Source organism: Monodelphis domestica, chromosome 4 (genome assembly GCF_027887165.1).
Source record: "Monodelphis domestica isolate mMonDom1 chromosome 4, mMonDom1.pri, whole genome shotgun sequence".
Taxonomy (NCBI): Eukaryota; Metazoa; Chordata; class Mammalia; order Didelphimorphia; family Didelphidae; genus Monodelphis; species Monodelphis domestica.
The window spans coordinates 280,902,016-280,922,207 of record NC_077230.1 but is presented as its reverse complement, the minus strand read 5'-3'; the positions used below and the strand labels follow the sequence as shown (position 1 = coordinate 280,922,207).

Sequence of the window (20,192 nt, the reverse complement as noted above, 5' to 3'; positions counted from 1 at the left end):
CTGCAGGTGTGGTATGCTGCTTCCTATGCTGAGTTTGTAAATCAGAAGATCCATGACATTTCTGAGGAGGAAAGAAAAGGTAATTGGATTTTTTTGAATTTTACGTTATATGTATGAATTTTGTAAAAACAAAGTCTTTCTGTAATCTAGGACAGTGATGGTGAACCTATGGCACAGATGCCAATAATGGCACACTCTCTGCGGGCAAGTGTCATTCCCCCCTGCTCTTTCCCCAGTTTGTTACTAGAAAGGCAGAGGGACCCAAGCGGAGCAGCTTCCCTCCTCCTTTCTACTGTACCTAATGACATTTTTTCCTATCCCCCGCTCCTCTGCCCAGCAGCCAGTGGGAGCGCACAAGGGATAAGGTGGGCAGCTCACAGGTGGCAGAGCTGGAGGGGAGCAGAGTGTTCAGGTGACTCCCCTGTTTCTCTTCATGTACCTAAGGACATTCCTCGCTTCATCTACCCTTCTACCCAGTAGCCCAATGGATGTGCTTCCTCCCTCCCCTGTGTGGGGTAAGGGTTGGGGCAGTGCACACCTGACACTTGAAGGGGAAGAGGGGCACAGCATGCCACCTTGGGGGCAGGCATGTCACTTGGCCTGGGGGGGGGTTGGGTGGGATATGGGCAGGACCTGGCACTCCATATTTAAAAGGTTTGCCATCACTGATCTAGAATATTAAATGTTTTGTCTCTTCACAGTGAAACCTCTCATTTTTCTATATCATTTGATATCCCAGTTAACTTATTCAGAGCTACATGTCTCTATTTAATGCCAGCATCAAATTATAATGATGAGTTTTTTTTTCTCCTTAATTCTGGAAAAGGACATTTAATATAATGAAAACTCCCCATATATTAGAGAATATTCCCTATCCAGATGTAATTAACTTGAAAGAGCTGCAAGAAAGACATTGAATTTCAATTGCTTATGATGTGATAGATTGGTCCTTTTAAACCAGGGGCTTCTAAACAAGGTATCCATGAACTAATTTTCTAAAATATTTTTATAAATCTACTTCACTATAATTGATTTCCTCCATAATCCAATATGTTTTGTTTTATACATTTAAAAACATTACACTGAGAGAGTCCATTGACTTCACCAGATGGCCAAAGGGGTCCATGAGACACATAAAAAGTTAAGAAACTCCTATTTAAGATTATTATCACCAGGTCCAAAATCTCTACATTATTTGTTTGTTTTTTCTCAATGATAGTACTTGTGCTCTTGTCTAGTGTGGTGAGTGCCACTGACAATCTAGAATGAATTGGATAAGGACTCTAATAATTATGTGTTGAATGATCATTTGACCATTGGACAAAGCATTTGATAATTCAGTAAATACAGGTACCACATGATTCAGCAGGGCAGAACGAATGTGGATGAAAAGTGCTAGGATCATTGATGAAGTATAGTTTTGTCTGGTGACTTACTGATCATTGACCTTAATATTTCTTCTTTCAACACAGTTCTTAGAGAGCAAGAGAAGAATTGGCCCTGTTATGAATGCAATCGGCGATTCATAAGCTCAGAGCAGCTTCAGCAGCACCTCAATTCCCATGATGAAAAGTTGGACTTCTTTAGCAGGTGTTTATCTGGTATATATAGAATGAAGAACGAGACTTGGTTTTCCAAGCCTCAGAATTTTTTCCTTATTTTCTATTAATTGCTTTTTTTGGTGGAAAGATTCCCATTAATTTTTACCATATAGTCAGTATTTAATCATAGCTATAAGAAACAATAAGGTTGTTGAGAGAAACCTCTTAATACATTTTCCCCTTCTTTCTCCCTTTGCTGGTTCTAATTTAGGGGAAACTAACTTGTTGCCATAGGTACATTCCTCACTTGACCCTTAAACTGTAGAGCTAGCATAGATCTTATTGATAATCTAGACCAGGCCCCTCATTTTACAAATGATGATATTCAGGTCCAGAAAAATTAGGTAACCTAACAAAGGTCATGCTGCCAACCTTGCTGTCCCTTGTTCTTTCCACTTATCATAACCACACCCTTAATAAGTGAAGGAAGGATTTGCACTGAGAACATTATTTATAATTTGCTGGTATAAGGGAAGGTGTGCATGTGGAAGCTTGATCAAGATCTGAAATACACTTCCATTTCATTTTTTTCCAGGTCTTATTAATAAGGGATTGGTAGCCAGAAAGCCCTTTGTAGACCACCATCATCATCATCATAATAGCTGACATTTATATCGCGCTTTCAGGTTTGCAAAGCGCTTTACATACATTATCTCATTTGATCCTCACAACAACCTTGTGAGGTAGGTGGTATTATTATCCCCATTTTACAGATAAGGAAACAGAGGCTCAGATAGGTTAAGTGACCCACTACATGATCACAGAGCTAAGTGTTGGAGGTGGGATTTTAACCCAGGTGTTTATTGACTCCACTTTGACCATTTTTTCTCCTAAACTACTCTGCCTCTTAGAGAAATTTAAGTTAAAATGGATCATAGGTCTAATATAATCTAGTCTCTTGTTTAGAATAATTTTTAGAAATCTCCCTTATAAGAACCATTCATCCTCTTTTTGAATATTGCTCAGCCACCACCTCATAAGACTGTCCATTCCGTTGTTGGACAACTTTCATTGTCACTCAAATTCATCTGGATATTGAATTTAAATATGACAATCCTTCAGATATTTTAAGGTAGCTATTATGTGCCTTTCCTTTTCTAGGCTAAACATCCTAGTCGCTTCAACAGATCTTTAGATAATACAGTTGAGTTGCCTCACCATCCTTACTGCCTTTCCTTGGACATGCTGCTTTTTGTCAAAGATCTTCAGTAATGGATCTGAACTAAACTGAACTAAACATTGTATTCCAGTTGTGTTTTGACCAGCAGAGATTAAAATGCAATTATTACATCTTTTGTTTTAGACACTAAACTTGTAATAGTACAGCTTTATTCTTTTTTTTAATATATTTTTTTATTTTGTCAATTTCAAACATTATTCCTTGGTTACAAAAATCATTTTCTATTCCTCCCTCCCCTCCTCCCATCCCTCCCATAGCCGATGTGCAGTTTCCCTGGGTATCGCATATGTTCTTGATCAGAACCCATTTCCATGTCGTTGGTATTTGCACTAGGATGTTCATTTAGAGTCTACATCCCCAACCATATCCCTTTGATTCATGTATTCAAGCAGTTGTTTTTCTTTAGTGTTTTTACTCCCACAGTTTTTTCTCTGGATGTGGATAGTGTTTTTTCTCCTATAACCCTATGAGTTGTTCAGGGTCATTGCATTACCACCAATGGAGGAGTCCATTACATTCAATTGTACCACAGTGTATCAGTCTCTGTGTACATTGTTCTGCTTCTGCTCCTTTCTCTCTGCATCACTTCCTGGAGGTTGTTCCAGTCCCAGTGGAATTCCTTCACTTCATTATTCCTTTGAGCACAATAGTATTCCATCACCAACATATACCACAATTTGTTCAGCCATTCTCCAATTGATGGGCATCCTCTCATTTTCCAGTTTTTTGCCACCACAAAGAGTGCAGCTATGAATATTCTTATACAAGTCTTTTTCCTTATTATCTCGGCTCGATCAAAGGACAGACAGTCTTTTAGTGCCCTTTGAGCATAGTTCCAAATTGCCCTCCAGAATGGTTGGATCAATTCACAACTCCACCAGCAATGAATTAATGTCCCAACTTTGCCACATCCCCTCCAGCATTCATTACTTTCCTTTGCTGTCATGTTAGTCAATCTGCTAGGTGTGAGGTGATACCTCAGAGTTGTTTTGATTTGCATCTCTCTGATTATAAGATATTTAGAGCACTTTTTCATGTGCTTATTAATAGTTTTGATTTCTTTGACTGAAAATTGCCTATTAATGTCCCTTGCTCATTTATCAATTGGAGAGTGGCTTGATTTTTTAGTACAGCTTTATTCTTTAGGTTTTTTTGAAGCTAGGTCATTCCATTGACTAAGGAGTCATGTTAAACTACCCCATTGCTTTCTTAACTTCATAGAAGATGAAACTGACATTAAGGGAAGTGAAGATTTTTTTCCCCCGATTTTAGACTTCTAGCAGATGACCAAATGTTTACATTCTCCTGTCTTCACTATATCTTTTGTGCTGTTTTTGTCATTGGTTTCTGAAAAGTATCTGCCTTCAGGGAATTACACAGACATCATTCCACTGCAATTCCCATGTAATTCTCCTGAACTGATGTCTCCTTGCTAGTCAGGAATAAGAGAAATGCTATTCTATTTCCTGCCAGTCTCCTGGACTTCTTCCCATTTGAATGGAATTCCTCTTTCCTAAAGGGTATCTTCCCAGCCTCGAGGCAACAGAGAGACTCCCTTCCTTCCTGCCCCATCTACCTGTCTTCTCTCCTGGCCTGTCTATAATGATAGGAAGAAAATACTACTACATTTGCTTTTCCTAATGGACTCTTCAACTGAGCTGTCCAACACCTGAAGAGGATATTAATCTGAGGCTGAGCTCCTGGTAATGCTAATAACCCTACTGAACTCACTTGGCAGTGACTACTAGACTCCCACCTGGTCAGACCTTTCTATTCTAATGATTCTGAATTTTGGGTCATCATTATACAAGGTGTATTTTCTATCCCTCACAGTCCATTTCCTAATTACCATCTCCCTTAACCTTGCTGGTATCTCAGTCTACCTACCCTTTCCACACTATACTCTCTGGAATACAAGATCCATAGATAACACATTTACTTTCATCTTAAATCTTTTCCTTTCCCACTCCTTTCAGTGCCCAGTTGTTACTGAGTCCTGCCTCTCCTTATTACACTAAGAAAAATTCAGGACATTTGCCAAGAGCTTCCTCATCTCCCTCCTCAACTCACATCTCCCAGATACATTCTGCTACTATCTCCACCTGAAACCCTGTCTTACATAATGTGGTGGGCTTTCTCTATGCACATGTCTCCAGCAGATTGTCCCTCTATCATCTCTACTTTTTTACTAATCTTCAATTTCTCTCTGTTTTATTAACTGCTTCCCTATTGTCTTACAAAGATGCTCATGTGTCCTCCATTTCAACTTTCAACTTTCAAATTTCACTTAATCCACTCTTCCCTACTATCTATTTTCCCATATTGCTCTTCCATTTTGTGACTAAATTTCTTGATAAGGTTGTCTATAATAGATGCCTTCTCTTCCTTTCCTCTCTTCTTAACTTTGCAAGCTGACTTCCAGCCTTATTTTTCAAATGAAATTACTCTTTCTCCAAAGTTACCAGTAATCAATCCTTATCTTTGAACACTGTACATAGTAATAGCAATATTATGGAATGACGAACTGTGAAAGACTTAGCTATTCTTAACAATGCAATGATCCAGGACTGTTCTGAGGATTTCTGACAAAGAATGTTATCCACCTGCAGAGAAAGAACTGTTGGAGTCAGAATGCAGATAGATCAAAGCATATGATTTTTCGCTGTAATTTATTTGGGTTTTTATTTTGGGGTTTTGGTTTTATATGAATATTTTCTAATAAGAATAAACTATGGAAATATGTTTTACATGATAATACATGTATAACCCAGATTGAATTGCTTACCAGCTTTGGGAGAGGGAGGAGAAGGGAGTGAGGGAGACAATTTCGATCATATAACTTCAGAAAACTTATGTGGAAAATTGTTCTTACATGTAATTGGTAAAGTAAAATATCTTTATAAATCTTCCCCCCACCCCAAATGCCCCAAAGCAAAATAATCTTTGTCTTCTTCCTCTTCCTCATTCCCCTCCTTCTTCCTTACTTCTGGCTTAAAATTGATATTAAGGCAAAAGAGCAGCAAGGGCTAGGCAATAGGAGCTGAGTAAGTTGCCCAGGTCACTCAGCTAGGTATCTGAGGTCAGATTTGAACCCAAGATGTCCTGTTTCTAGGCTGGCTCTCTTACACTAATCCATCTTGCTGTCCTGATCTTTCTTGACATCTATAGCCTTTTACATTGATCATCTCCTTTCTCTTGGTTTCCATAACCCTACATTCTCCTTGTTTCCCTCTTTCCTAACTATCTAACCACTTCTTCTTAGTCTTCTTTGTTAGATTTTCATCCTGATCATGTCCATTAACTTAGGGTGTCACAGGGTTCTAGCATGGGCCCTCTTCTCTTCTCTCTATACCTGTGATGTAAACCTATGGCACATGTACCAAAAAGGGCATGCAGAGCCCTCTCTATGGGCATTCCTGTTATTGCCCCCCAGAGTTCATTACTAAGAAGCCATAGGGACTCAGGGAGGAGCTTTTCCCCTCCCCCTTTCCATGTGCCTGAGGACATTCCTCACTTCCTCTGCCCCTCTGCCCAGCAGCCAATGGGAATGCTTCCTATTCCTCCCCTGTGGATGAAGTAGTGGTGGAGTGAGGCATGGCACTGTCTCTAAAAGGTTTGCCATCACTGCACTATACTATTCCATTTGTTTATCTCATCAGCTTTCATGGAGTCAGATATCTCTTTGCAGCTGATTCTCAAATCTAATTTCCAGTTATAACTTCTCTTCTGACTTCTATTCTGCTCACTGCCTATTTGACATCTTGAACTTACTTTCCTGTTGACATCTTAAAGTCAACATGTCCAAAACAGAATTCATATTTTCCTCTAAGTCATCCCCTCTTCCTAACATTCCTGTTACTGTTTATGGTACCATCATCCTCATAGTCACCCAAGCTCACAGACTAGGTATTATCTTCAACTCCTTACTATCCATCATTCAATCTGTAGCCACGACCTACTGATTTTACCTGCACATTATCTCTTTCATGGATCCTCTTCTCTCCTGGTGCAGGCCCTTATCACCTCATGCCAGTTCTCTTGGAACAGTTTGCTATTTAGTCTTCTTGGCACATCCCTTCTTCACTTTAGTCCATCCTTCACTTAATTTCCAAAGTGTTCTTTCTAAATCATAGGTCTAACCATGTTACCTTTTTTTAAAAAGAATAAATAAACTCCAGTGGCTTCCTATCCCTCCCAGATTAAATTTATAACCTTCTGTTTTGCATTAAAGCCCTTTGTAATCCTTCCCTCATTCCCATGCCCACACTTTCTAGTCTTCTTACATTTGATATCCCCACATGTACCCTTCAATCTATTGATATTGACTTCCCAGTGTTCCTTGCATAAAATATTATATCTCCTAACTTTGGACATTTTCATCAGTTATTCCTTATTCTTGGAGTGCTTACTTTTTACTAATCTCAGTGTTTTGGCTTCCTGGGATTCCTTAAAGTCCTAGCTAAAATCCCATATTTTACAGGAAGCCTTTCTCAATCCCTCTTAAGTCTTAAATTGCCTTCTCTGGGTTGATTATCTCTAGTTCATCCTGTAAATAGTTTGTACAAAATTGTTTTCATGATGTATCCCCCATTAGATAATGAACTCTTTGAGGGAAGAGATTTTTGCCTTTTCTTTTTTTTTTGTCTCCAGTTGTAAGGTGTAAAATTTATGGTTGGACAGAATATATTTCAGTTGGTCACCAGGGATTTAATTACTAAATCCCAATTAAATCCCAATTCTAACTCAAGTTAGAATGGCTTTTATGGTAGTTTATTTACAAATAGAGGGAAGAAATTAAGGAAAAGAGAGAGAGAAATAAAGAAAGAGATAGCTGCTCCAGCTTGATCTGAACCAGGCAGGCATTCAGAGGCCGCAGCAAGGAAGGGGCCCCAAGGATTAAATTTAACACAGCTTCCAGCCACAAGGCTTCCTCCAAGATGATGGGCCTCTCCAGAGACTGGTGCCTCCAGAAAAACCAAGGAAAGTCCTTTTCACTCACCTCGTGGCAGTCCAAGGGGAAGCAGTCTGAGATCTCAAGCCCAAGCTCCTCCTTGGTTAAGTTCCAAGGTGAAGGCTTCCTCACAGGAAGTGACTGTGAAATATAACGACATTTCTTTACATCACTTCCTCTGTCTTACATCTGCCAATGGTGACTTAAACTTGGCTTTGGACTGCCTAGATGGGCAGTCTGTTGTTTCTGATTTGTCACTTGCTACCACATGTGGGTCATAGACCTTCCACCCCTACACTTAATCCTTAAGTTGGGGTGTATACCTTCCTGGCGGTTAAAATTCTAAAGAATAGGTAGAGTGGAATAAATCTCAATTTTACAAGCTCCCCTGATGATGATTGGGATACCAGTCTCCCCAGTTGATCACTTATTATAATCATCTTGTAACTCTAAAATCTTCTAACTACAGGTGTATACAAAATTTCATTTCTAATAGGAAACTACAATAGTTGGAGATAAGAGGGAGATAGAAGAGAGAGAAAGCAAAACCAGTGTTTTGCTGGGTGCATTGATAAAAACCAATTGGGGGGCAGTCCCCTTTGGCAATAGAGTGTACATTCAAAATAAATGTTCAATCAACCTTCAGTTCAATCAACCATACCCCAAAATTCATTCTGGATCTTCTTGATGGGAGTGTAGGTTTTGCGGCCATCTTTCTGCAAATAGTTCATTCTCTGGATTTTAGGCGTTAGCAAGCTTCTTTTCTTGAAGATTTTTTTTTCTTGAAAACAATTTAAATATTGGTTTTTTTGAAAATACAATCCCCTCTGAAGAGGGTGTTGAGAAACACCCAGTTCAGCTCAGGATGCATGGTTGAGTTTTGGGGTGTATGAGTCAATTATCAAAAGAAAAAAAACAAAAATATAAAAGAAAAACAAATGGAAGAAAAATTAAACTTTGGGGAGAAAGAAAAAAATTCAAAGTCAGGATTAAAATATCAAAAATCTATGTACATTAAATTTTGAGTAAACAAGAATAAATTCATAATAGGCCCTTATATTAGGGTCCAATTTAATACATTTCTAATAAGCCCTTGTAGTAGGGTTCAATTAAAGTAATTTCTATCCCATAAGTCTGTAGGACAAGATGCAGTAATATTTCACGCACCCATTTTCAGCCAAGACTACAGGAAGTTGCCATACTATAGGAGAGAAAAAAGGACTAGATTTTTGTGTGATAGGTAAGTTTCATTCCCTGGTCTGATTTTACCTTCACTCTCAGGGATAGGGGGATCCAGGATGATAGCCAAACTTTGGTACTTTTCTGTGAATATTTCACAAAGAGTGTAGTTGCGTCTTAACATATGTCAAGCATCACAACCTCGAGTCTCACACTAGGTTCAAGTCCTTTTGTATTGGCTTAGAAGTTCATCATTCCTACCTGGATTGATTTGGTCCTTTTTGACCTTGTGCTCCTTGGCACTGTATAATGGCTCTTTTTGTATTCCCTTCTCCTGGAATCAGACACAATCATTAATCACAGTCCCATAATGTTTATCAATAAACGGCAGGTTTCTATAGTCTAAAGCTTTTGTGTATGCAGCAAAGATATGTTATTTTGACTTATATTACTGCAGAATAAAAAAAATTAATATTGATTGCATATACTTTCAGTTCAAGAAATGAGAAAAGGGGGAAAAATCAAATATTCTAATCAAAATAAAAGAAAAGCAATAATAGAAATTCAGGAATTCATTGTGTTCCCCAAAACAGCATCCACTTGTCCATGGACTATCATCTCCAGTGCATGTGATAGGATACAGTTAATTAGTTTCAATAGAAGATGCTCTCTTTACATGTGAGCAATGAATCCAAGAGTCCTTCTCTCCAATTTTTATAGATGTTGTAGTGGTTAGCAATATTTGGAACGGCCCTACCCAGTAAGGTTGAGTTGCTCCAGTGCTCTGGAAGTTCTTTATATATACCTTGTCTCCTGGGTTCAAGTCATGTAGTGGAAAGTCTAGTGGTCCTGCTTGTACTGCAGCTCTGGATTCATGGAGTTCACACAGTTTGTGCTACAATTCCTGTGTATAGGAAGTAATAGAAGTATCTCCCCCAAATAGTGATGTATATGCAGGGGAGAAAAGCTTAGCCTATATAGGTGGATGTACAAAAAGCATCTCAAATGGTTAGATGTGTAGATCTCCCTTGGGTCTGCTTCTAAGATAAAATAGGGCCAGAGGGAGAATTTCAGGCCATTTTAAATGTGTCTCAGTGCATAATTTGCCAATCATAGTATTAAGTTCTCTGTTCATTCTTTCAACTTGGCCTTAGCTCTGGGGATGATATGGTACATGAAATTTGAGAGTTATCCCCAAACAAGAATATATCTGAATTAAAACAGAATCGGTAAAATGGCTTCCCTATCTGAATCAATATGTGTTGGCAGGCCGAAGTGAGGAATAATCTCTTTTAAAAGCACCTTAGCAACAAAAGCTGCTGTGTCTCAGGCTATAGGAAGTGCTTCCGGCCATCTGGTCAGTTGATCTACTATGACTATACAAAATTTATAATGTTCAGCCTTTGGCATTGTTACAAAATCTATCTTCAGTTGTTCAAAAGGTGTGTAAGCCAGAGGATGTCCACCAAAAGCTTTGCCACAAAAGGCATGTTGGTTATATGCTTGGCAGGTAGAGCAGGCTGTACACACTTTAGAGGCCATAGTAGTTATACCGGGGACTATCCATACTCTTTTAACAGAGTCCATGATGCCCTGGGTGATCATTTTTATGAACAGACTGGTAAATTTGGTGTTTAAACTTCTAAGAAGCAGGGGTTTTCCTTCAGATGTCACCAATACTCCATTAAATTTTTGCTTCCATTTCTCCACTTCCTTTTCATTATAGGAAAGTGATGAATTTAAGTCATCAGTGGTTGTTAATGTTAAAATCAATTCAGGCCTCCCTTTGGAAATCCTGGAATCCTCATTTATAGGTATAGAAAAGAAAATTGAGCACAAGTCCCTTGTAATGTATGTAGCTGTACTAGGAATAGAAGAAATAATAGTATTTATGTTGGAAACTACGGGGTTTCTCTTCATAATGTAATTGTTCACAGCTCTCAAACCAATCTATAGAGATGCTTTTTTTTTGTTTGTTTTTTAACAGGCAGGATGGGTGTATTGTATTCAGATTTACAGGGAATTATGATGCCCGGGTCGGTTGATGAGATTATTACGGGGTAATGCCCTCAGTTGCCTCCTTTGAGAGAAGGTTCTGAGGAATGGAAGGAGTTGGTCTAGATTTAGTTTTAATCTGCACAGGAACAGTTTATTTAAGTAAGTCTACATTGGAAGAAGATGTGGCCCAAAGGGACTCCGGTATATCAGTAGGTATTTCAAAGGTGGCAGGCTCTTTCACTTTCTAGCTCTCTGAGAGATATACAGGGTGTAAATTTAACGATTCCTCATGTACTTCTGATGACATAGAGCCATCAGGAATGCAATTTATTATGGCCTTTAGTTTGCACAGTAGATCGCTTCCCAGCAAATTTGTGGGGGTCCAGGCATTAAAAGAAAAGAATGTTCAATTGTTGGGGATTATAAGGGGTAAATTTAGGGGTTTTTGACTAATATATTATACTTATGGTTGCCAGGGATTAATTCAAATCCCAATAAAAATACTCTAGTCAATTTGGGAATTTTATGGTGGTTTCATTAATATAGAGGGAAGGAATTAAGAAGAAGAGAGAGGGAAAAGCGTATAAGATTTCTCCGGCTTAGCCTTCTCCTCCAAGGGGAGTACAGAGTACAGAGACCTTCCAGACACAAGACCTCCTCTGAGATGAGGGACCTTCTAGGATAGCGTTTTAGGGAAGGTAAAGGAAAAACGAATCAGCCTAAATTCCGATTGAGCTCAGGGAAGACGCTTCATCTGCCCCATGCCAAGATGCCAAAACACTGCCACAAGTCATACCGCTAGTTGAACCCAACGTTTCTGAGAGAGACCCCAAGCTCATTGCCTCCACTGCCAAAAAGAGAGCGGCAAGAGGAAGTGACGCGAATATATAGACAAAACCTTTAGAGGTGTTCCTGATACACGTACTACATTTAGAGTGTCTATAGAGTTACATTTTGCATCTTGTTTACTTACCAAGACTGACCTAGATGCTCCAGGGTCCAAAAGGCAATCATAGTATGAATTTCCCACCCTTAAGGTGACATGAGGTTCCTATGTGTGTGTGTGAGTATGTATAGGGATAATTGGCATTAAAATATCAGGGTCTGGAAAATCAAAGGTTTCACTCTTTGATTCCAAGGCCCTTACACCCCCCTTCCCCATCACACCTTCATAAGGATGCTTGGACAGTTTTCTGGGATCCCCCACCCTGATGGAGATTTTCAACCTGGGTATAGTGTGGATGAGTTCCACTTTTTATATATTGTTGTTGGGAATTTTGTTTTGTATTATCATTTGTCTCACTTTGAGCACTGTCATTATTCTGATTGGTGTAAGGATAATTTTAGGCTTGTGACTTAATCTAAATTAATTTTTGGTCACCAGGGAATATCCCAAATAAAATACCCAAGTTAGTTTGGAAGTTTATGGTGGTTTAATTAATATAGAGGTAAGGAGTTAAGGAGAAGGGAGAGGGAAAAGGTGTAGGATTTCTCCCGCCTGGCCTGTGCCAGGGGGATTTCAATGTCCTCCGCCGTGAGGTCTCTGAAGAAGATTAGTGGCTTTCTACAAGGATAGTGTTTGGAAGGTAAAGGAGAAACAATCAGCCTAAATTCCAGTAGAGCTCAGTAAAGATGCCTCACTTGAACTAGGCTACTCAGCTTCCTCCAGTATGGTATCAAGGAAAACTCACCGCTAAACCTGGACAATAGCGGCCACCACCCAAGATGCCGAAATGCTCAGCGTGCTCTGCCAGCCACGTCTCTGCCGCCAAAGAGGCCAGAGAGAGGAAGTGACGCAAAATATATAGATGGTTTTTACATTACTTTCCTGTGTCTTACATGTACCAATGGTAGCTTAAACTTGACTTAGGACAGCCCAGGGGTCTGTCAGTTGTTTCTGATTTGTCATTTGCTAGCACATGTCTGTCATAGACCATCCTCCTAAATACTTAATCCTTAAGTATGGGTGTACACATTCCTGTTTTTGTTAGACTAAGTAGGGTGGAGTAATCTAAAGTTCACATTGGCATTACAATTCCTATAGTTATTATTTCTAAAGTTTTTATTGTTTCTTTTTTCCTGTAGCCAATTCATTCAGATCATCATTACATGGCCTCTCTTTCCACAGTAAAAACATGCTAATGATTTATTTGTGGATTCCTGCAAAATGGCTATGGTCTCTCCCTGATCTTTCAGATTTGCTTTTAACATTTCAATTTTTTTCTTTAAATCCTCTATTGATTTACTGATTTCCTTTTTTTATTTTGCATGGCCCTTATAAACATAGACTGCTACTCTCCTTAATTCCTTGAGGTTCATAGAGTCCCAATTTGGGCAGCACTAAAGTAGTCTTTTACCACTGAACAGCAATTCTTAACAAATTGTCTATATATTTGTCTAATATCCTATTCTCTGTACAAATCAGAGTCCATGTATGTATTTCCCACATCAATAGGTCTGTCCATAAACTGAGAAGGAGTTTCTTTAATTTCTTTCTTGTTGGGTGCTTTCGAATTTTGACCATGAATCAGGCCTATTGGAGCAAGCTCTCATGGCTGTCAATAATGTTTGTATGGGCTGGTTTAGTTTTGTGTAATCTGGTTCAAAATTGGGGTTCCAATGTGGATTCTCAGTTGGCCAATAATTTGCTTCCCTACCTTCTGATTAGCAAGAGAGATGATTTTATTTTTCTCTCTGTCAGAAATTTTTCTAATAAATTTTAACATCTGTCCAAGAGGGGTCAAAAGTTTTGAATATGTTCTCCATTTTTTTATGATTGGCTCTTTCTCGAAAGAAGGGATATCTTCTTTGAATTTATTTAAATCTTCGGGATTGAAAGGTGTATGGTGTCTTATAGACACTAAGTCCCCACTTTTATTGAAGGTGGGTACTTCCCTTAAAGGGAATCAGCTTTTCTCTGAATTATCCCGGCTCTAGGCTCCTTGCTCTGTTTTCAGTGGGGTAGGTAGGAGGGGAAGGGATGGGCAAGCTGAGGGGGAGGGGTTTTGTGCCTGAAGTGTCAGAAGGATGAGAGGTAGGAGCAGTATGGGAAGTGAAGTGGGTGGGAAGGGACTGTGGCAAAGGGAGAAGGGCAAGGGACTGGGGGGGGAGAGGAGGCAGCATGGTTGAGGGGAAATGGTGTGTTGAGTAGGCAGAAGAACTGGCATAGAGGGGCCATGGAAGGAGGCATGGGCAGGGGGAGGAATAAGTTGGGTAGGGGAAGAGATGGGTTGAGAACTAGGAGCAGAATTGTGTAGAGCAGGGTGGGACAAAGATTTTGATAATGAGGAAGTAGGAAGAGGTAAATATCTCTTACTCTGGGGTGTTTTTATGTTCTTTTTAATGCTTTTTATAAAAGCCATGATCCTCCTCCAAATTCTCTTTCATATTTTAGAGGTGACTTGAGTTATACTCAACCTGAACTTTTAGTTCTGCATTTTGTTGAGTAGTAGAAGGAACATTTGGTTGGTTTGAACAGGAAATGTGTTTGACAAGGGGAGAATGACATGAATCTTTTATTTGATTCTCTAGCACACTTATGCTATTTTCCAGGTCTCTCCTAGAGAGAAAAAGATACAACATTCCACATACAGCAATTATAATCACACCCAAGAACAGTGCTGTGTATAACCATTGCCATATGTTCTCTGGGATGAGCCAATTCAAAGAGAAAAAGAACAATGCTTTTCCAAATTTGGTTATGATATTGAAAAGTCAATTGCAAAGTAGGCTGTGTACTGGCTCTAACCACATTTTCTTAAATCTAATTATTAAGTTTCCTGTAATTTTGCTTTTTGTCAGTAGATAGTGCTATTACCTAGGATCTTATTTTGTTTTTATTTTGTTTTCTTTCTGCTAGGTGTTTGGGTTTGGTCATTTTCAAAGCCTTAATCCAATTAACTCAATGGGTGAAAGGGCAGATGGAAAAACAAAGCTTTTGCCTGAGGCTAAGTTTAGGAGGGGCTGCCAGGGGCCCTAGCTTATGTAGCTTGTAGTTCAATAAAGATGTTGTTAGAAAGTTTTTAGTTCTCTCCTTCCCCCTCAGACTAAAACTGCCAAAATCATGTGTTTCCCTCTTTGGACAAAGGCCCCACTTTTCCTAGCTGGCCTCACCAGGTCTTTTTACTTCTCACTTAAACTTTAAAAACTAGAGACATGTGGGGCTTGGAAAAAAGGAAAGTAGACTTCCAGGAGCAGAACATGGCTAAAACTTTAATACAATCACTCACTGTAATGAAAAAACTCACCGAGCTGACTCACTACCTTTATTCCAGTGGTCTAGCCATTTTTTTTTTTTCAGAGAGATTTCGATTTTTGGCTGTGAGATGGAGTTCTGGCGGGGTGGAGCAGGGCTCCTTTCCTCTTGAGAACTAGTGAAAGCTTTCCCCCAGGTTTTTTCCTCACAGCTAGTTAAGAACAAACCAGCCAGCTAGTACTGCAGCTACCCCCCCCCCCCCAAGGTGAAAACCTGAGTGGTTGGCTAATTTGGGGCTGTTTGTTCTCTAAGGCAAGGGGGTTTTGGAAAGAGCTTCCCCAGCTGAGACCTCAGGGCTCTGCTGCTAAGATTAAAAACAGCTGTGTTCTATTTATTGTAAGGAGAAAAGGAGGGGAAAAAATGTTTGAACTCACCTGATCTAGCAGCACCCCCCCACCCCCAACTGCAGACTTAATTGTTTTAAAGATTGACTTGAGGAGGTAGTAAAGAGAGAAAGAGGAAAGACAATTCAGGGATTTTTGAAGGTATTAGTCACAATCTTCCCAGCTTAGTTAGCACAGTGCCTGGCACATAGTCATGCTTAAGAAATGCTTTGTTTACTTACTAATTCATACTGTTGCAAAAACTGTGTTAGAATGATTATCTTTCAACAGTATTTATCTCCTTAAATTAGAATTTCAAGTTCATTTTAGATATTACACATATTCCTGACCTTTTCAGGTCCTCATTATCATTTGTAACTTTTTAGGTATTGATATTTCATTAATTCCTTTGCTTTCTTCCACTCTTATTTTTCTATTGATACCTTACCTGCATTTTGTTCTGCCATACTTTTAAAACTCCATGGTATTTGATGTGTCAGTTTTGCCTGAACTTCCTCCTATCCCTTCTAAAGTTCCTTCCTTCCCTTTATCATCCATTGGACAGCTAAAGGATTCTTGTTCAGATTAGTGAATCTTAGGTCAAATATTTCCATCCTATAGCTCCTGATATTAGACATTTGTTTTCTTTATCAAATTAAAATTTATTTTTTCCATTGTTTAGTATTTGATTTGTTTTGTTTTTTTCATTCCAACTATTCCTTTCCCTCTCCTCCAAAGAAAATAAAAACCAACATCCTTGCAATAAATATGCATAATCAAGCAAAAGTCTTTCCCTCCTTAGTCATATCTAAATGTGTATTAGTCCATTGCCTCTCCATTAGGAGATGGATAGCATTCTTTGTAATTGTAGTCATCTTTCTTAGCCAGTACTCTAGTATTTTTGATCATGTTAATAATCCATTATCAGAATAACAAATTCTATTCTTAACTCTATATATCCTATTTCTCTTCTTCACTTCCTTCCAATTTTAATCGTCAGCTAGAAAACTAGATACCTTTGAGTTTATGATCTATAGTTTCATAGATAATAAAGCCATTTTTCATGTTCCTTTTAGAGAAATAACTCTTGAGCAAGAATTATTTATTCTTACATAAAATAACATGGTGGTTGGGAGGTATGGTAAGTTTTGATTGGGGATAAAGATTCCTTGCTACTATAATAGTTACTAAATTCTATATGGAATTAGTGAGCTAGGAAGTTCTTCCCTTTTAGAAACTGACAGTCTGAGGAGAGAGTATTGTTTAGCATAGTTTTCTTTCACCTGGACTTGAAGAAAATGATTTTAAAAGCCAGAGAACTAATTAAATCCTCTATTGGTCCCTGGCTAATAAGCATCTCTTAGGCACATTCTCTAAATATGTACTTTCAGAATTTCTCACATTGATTCTGGGCATTCTAACATTGCTCTCATAGCTTTCAGGATTTTCAGAAGCAAAAGCCAAGTTGGTGATATACCTTTGTATTTTGATAATATCTTCTGACTCATTTAAAACTATTCTACATATAATCTTGTTTGTCTTCAAAATATCTCTTTGAGTTATATCAATGGCAGAGATAACTGTAGATAAGAAATATTCTATTTCCCCAAAGTCATATCCACTGCAGAATTAAATAATCAGATTAGGAGACATATTAACTAGAAGATAGGGCAATATTAGTTATGGTGATACTGGCAAATAATATGAATATTTTCAACCAAATATCATCTCTTTCTACAGAGCAAGAGGCAGAGGCAGGGGGAGAGGCAAGAGGAGGTTTGGTCCAGGACGACGACCAGGTCGACCCCCAAAATTCATGCGCTTGGAAGTGACCAATGAAAATGGTGAAAAGTGTGAGGAAGCAACACAGGTACTTATGGATTGAGGGAGGAAAACAGAACATATTTGTTATATACTAACTTTGTGATGTGAAGACTTAAAGTATTTTTTAAAAAAATTCATGCTCATGTCTTCCTATTCATTCTGTGTTTTTCATAATGAAAATATCATTAGAGAGAAGCAAGGAAGAATAATATATCTTCATATTATGTGCCATCAAAATTTGTCATCCTTGTTCTCGGGTGATGATGTAGATCAAAGCATTAGAATGGAATCAGACTTAATTTTAAAATGTTTTTGAATTATGATGATGAAACTCCAGAATAATCACAGGATGGTTTTTCCTTTGCCAAGGTTTAAATAATTTGTTGCTTTTGTTGCAATATTGCTTTTTATGCTTATTTACCTAATTAACTTTCTTAAAGAGTAGATATTTTCTCTTTGTACTCATTTGGAAATGTGCAGCAATTCTCTTTTCTCCTGTTAAGGTCCTTTTGCAGCCTTCTTCCATAAATGGGGAAAATAATCACTGTACAATTTTAAATTTCAGGATTTGCTGCCTTTTCCCAGTAAGGCGTTGGAAAAGTTTGATGAGGACGGACCAGCTCCATTGAATGGGCTGGACCAGCAGGAACAGACCCCTGTGCCTATCCCTCAGCTTACACCTGAAACACAACCTGCTTTGGAACATCCACCAGAAACTCATCCAGTGCACCTGCAGCCTCCACATGAAGAGAGCTCAGTGCCCACCCAAAGTACTATGACGGCAGATGATATGCGCCGAGCCAAACGCATTCGGGTAAGTAGGGATCGTAGTGCTCTAACCATTTTGTCTTTTTTCCTCAGGGTGATTTTCTGAACCTATGTCCACTTCCATCTCTCAAGTCAAGCCTGGCAGGCTTTTTGCTGACTTAGTTGGAGCAGAAATATAAACTATTTCTCAAAAGTATTGAGTACTGTGATAAACTGGAGTTTATAACTGGTCCTTGATTGGAACAGTTCTTTACTGACTGTCAGACTTTTTTATTTGAGGTTACAGCTAAAAAAACACAGCTTTCTAGTTCCTTAAGCTCACTGATGGGAAACTGACTAATTAGAACATTTAAACACAAGCATTTATTTATATTTTTGAACAGTCCCTTTGCATTGCTAGGTATATGTGTAATAGTCAAGTTGTGCCTCCCTGGATGACTTAATGTGCCTGAATATGATTCTCTTTTCCTGAGAAAGACCAGTAGATACCATTAACTTTTCATAAAAAAGGATGTGTATAAATTGGCATATGAACAGGTTTATTTTTGAACATCTAAGGATGATGTTCATCATCTAAGGATGATGCCCAGGTTCGGGGACTATTTATATGCACGTCTCAGTTATGTGACTTGTCTTTTGGCTTTAAATTTTGTTGTTGGAGAAGTGCAGAACCTCTACTCAGATGTGCTTTGTTCTGATTATTGTACTGATATGGGTGGAGTTGCAAGGGGGTTACTGGGGTTAGGGCTACAGTCTTGTGGAATTAATGCATGACCTCTGCATTCACTGCTGGAAGGACAACCTATGTTTGAACCTATGTTTGTTGCAGCAGGGAATTCGTAGTTGAGGACTTCCTTGTGTTGGGTGGAGAAAAACTTTTTAGCCACATAATCATGTCGATATATATAACAGATGGATTTAGCTCATATTTCTCTTGGCTTTTTTGTGCCTAAAATTTTGCTTCTAGAAGGGACCTTGAAAGGAATTCTAGTCCATTTCATTGGTTATTCAGAAACTTGGAAGGCCTTTGTGAAAAAATTTTTCTTGGAGATCCTTGGAACTGAAACATAAAGAATCTTATTGTGACATATGATATCAAAATAGATATGTAAATTTAGGAAAATATAGACCTGTTTTAAACAACTACCTTCTTACCATTTATTCATTTATTCACTCATGCAATTATCCTTTACTGTTGCTGCCTTCTGCTTTACATTTTATTTTTATCAAGGCCACTGAAAAAAAAAGAAACCAAAACTACAATCCTTATCTATAATTTTAGCACAGTACCTGGCATGGGTAAAACACTAATAAATGGTTTGTCATCTATTTATCTTGAAACTGGTGTATACGAGAATATCCCTTTGTTCAGCTTGGACATATACATTAATATATCCTTGTCGTAGAGTGTTTTTTGTATATAGGCCTTCTTTTACAAAAAATGCCGATGGCTTTTGGAGGCCAGAGAATAGTTTAATTTTCTTTCCTTACACATAGAAAGTAGGAGTATGCATTTTTCACCATTTTTATCCACGATTGGTAGTAATTAACTAAAATGAAGTCTTCCAATCCAGTTGATAATATAACTATTTTTCTTTCCTCTAATGCTGCCTGCTCAGTTGGAGTTGCAGGTAGGTTTGTTTCTTTTATTTCCTATTACCAAATATAACTGAACCGTTTTCCCTGATTCATTGTTCTTTGTACCTATTTTTACCATATCCTAGTTGACCCATCCTATTTAGATCAATTAGTAAATGAACATATAAAATTTAGTTTTTAGATTAATCAGTCAGTGAACTCTGGGCCTAATTATCTTCTGTAAAATCAAAGGGTTGATCTAGATGCCCTAAGGTACCTTCTAGCTCTTAAATTATTGATCTAAAGTATTTATTAGTGCCTACTATTTGCCAAATGCTGTGCTAGGTATGATATAAATTATCTATGAATAATAAGCTGGAGGAATTTACAATCTAATTGAGATCCCCAAATAACATTCATATTAAAGTATTGTTGCTGTAGAAATTTAAAGGAGTAGAAGTGTTGGAGCAATTAGCTCTTTGAAGTTTTCTCTGGTATTTGTAGGATGAGCAAGATTTGGATAGGAGACAAAGAG

The 20,192-nt window shown here is 38.3% G+C and overlaps 1 protein-coding gene across 4 annotated transcripts in view; it reads left to right on the top strand.

Annotated features, from left to right (window-relative positions):
• The window catches only part of PRDM10 (PR/SET domain 10), a 142,233-nt gene that overhangs the window by 88,931 nt on the left and 33,110 nt on the right, over positions 1-20,192 (top strand). For all 4 annotated transcript variants that reach the window (XM_056794620.1, XM_056794617.1, XM_056794618.1 and 1 more), the window contains 4 exons: positions 7-79; positions 1,473-1,590; positions 17,228-17,357; positions 17,877-18,125. In XM_056794620.1, the coding sequence (XP_056650598.1) occupies positions 7-79; positions 1,473-1,590; positions 17,228-17,357; positions 17,877-18,125 (570 nt within the window). The remainder of the gene's footprint in view (positions 1-6; positions 80-1,472; positions 1,591-17,227; positions 17,358-17,876; positions 18,126-20,192) is intronic.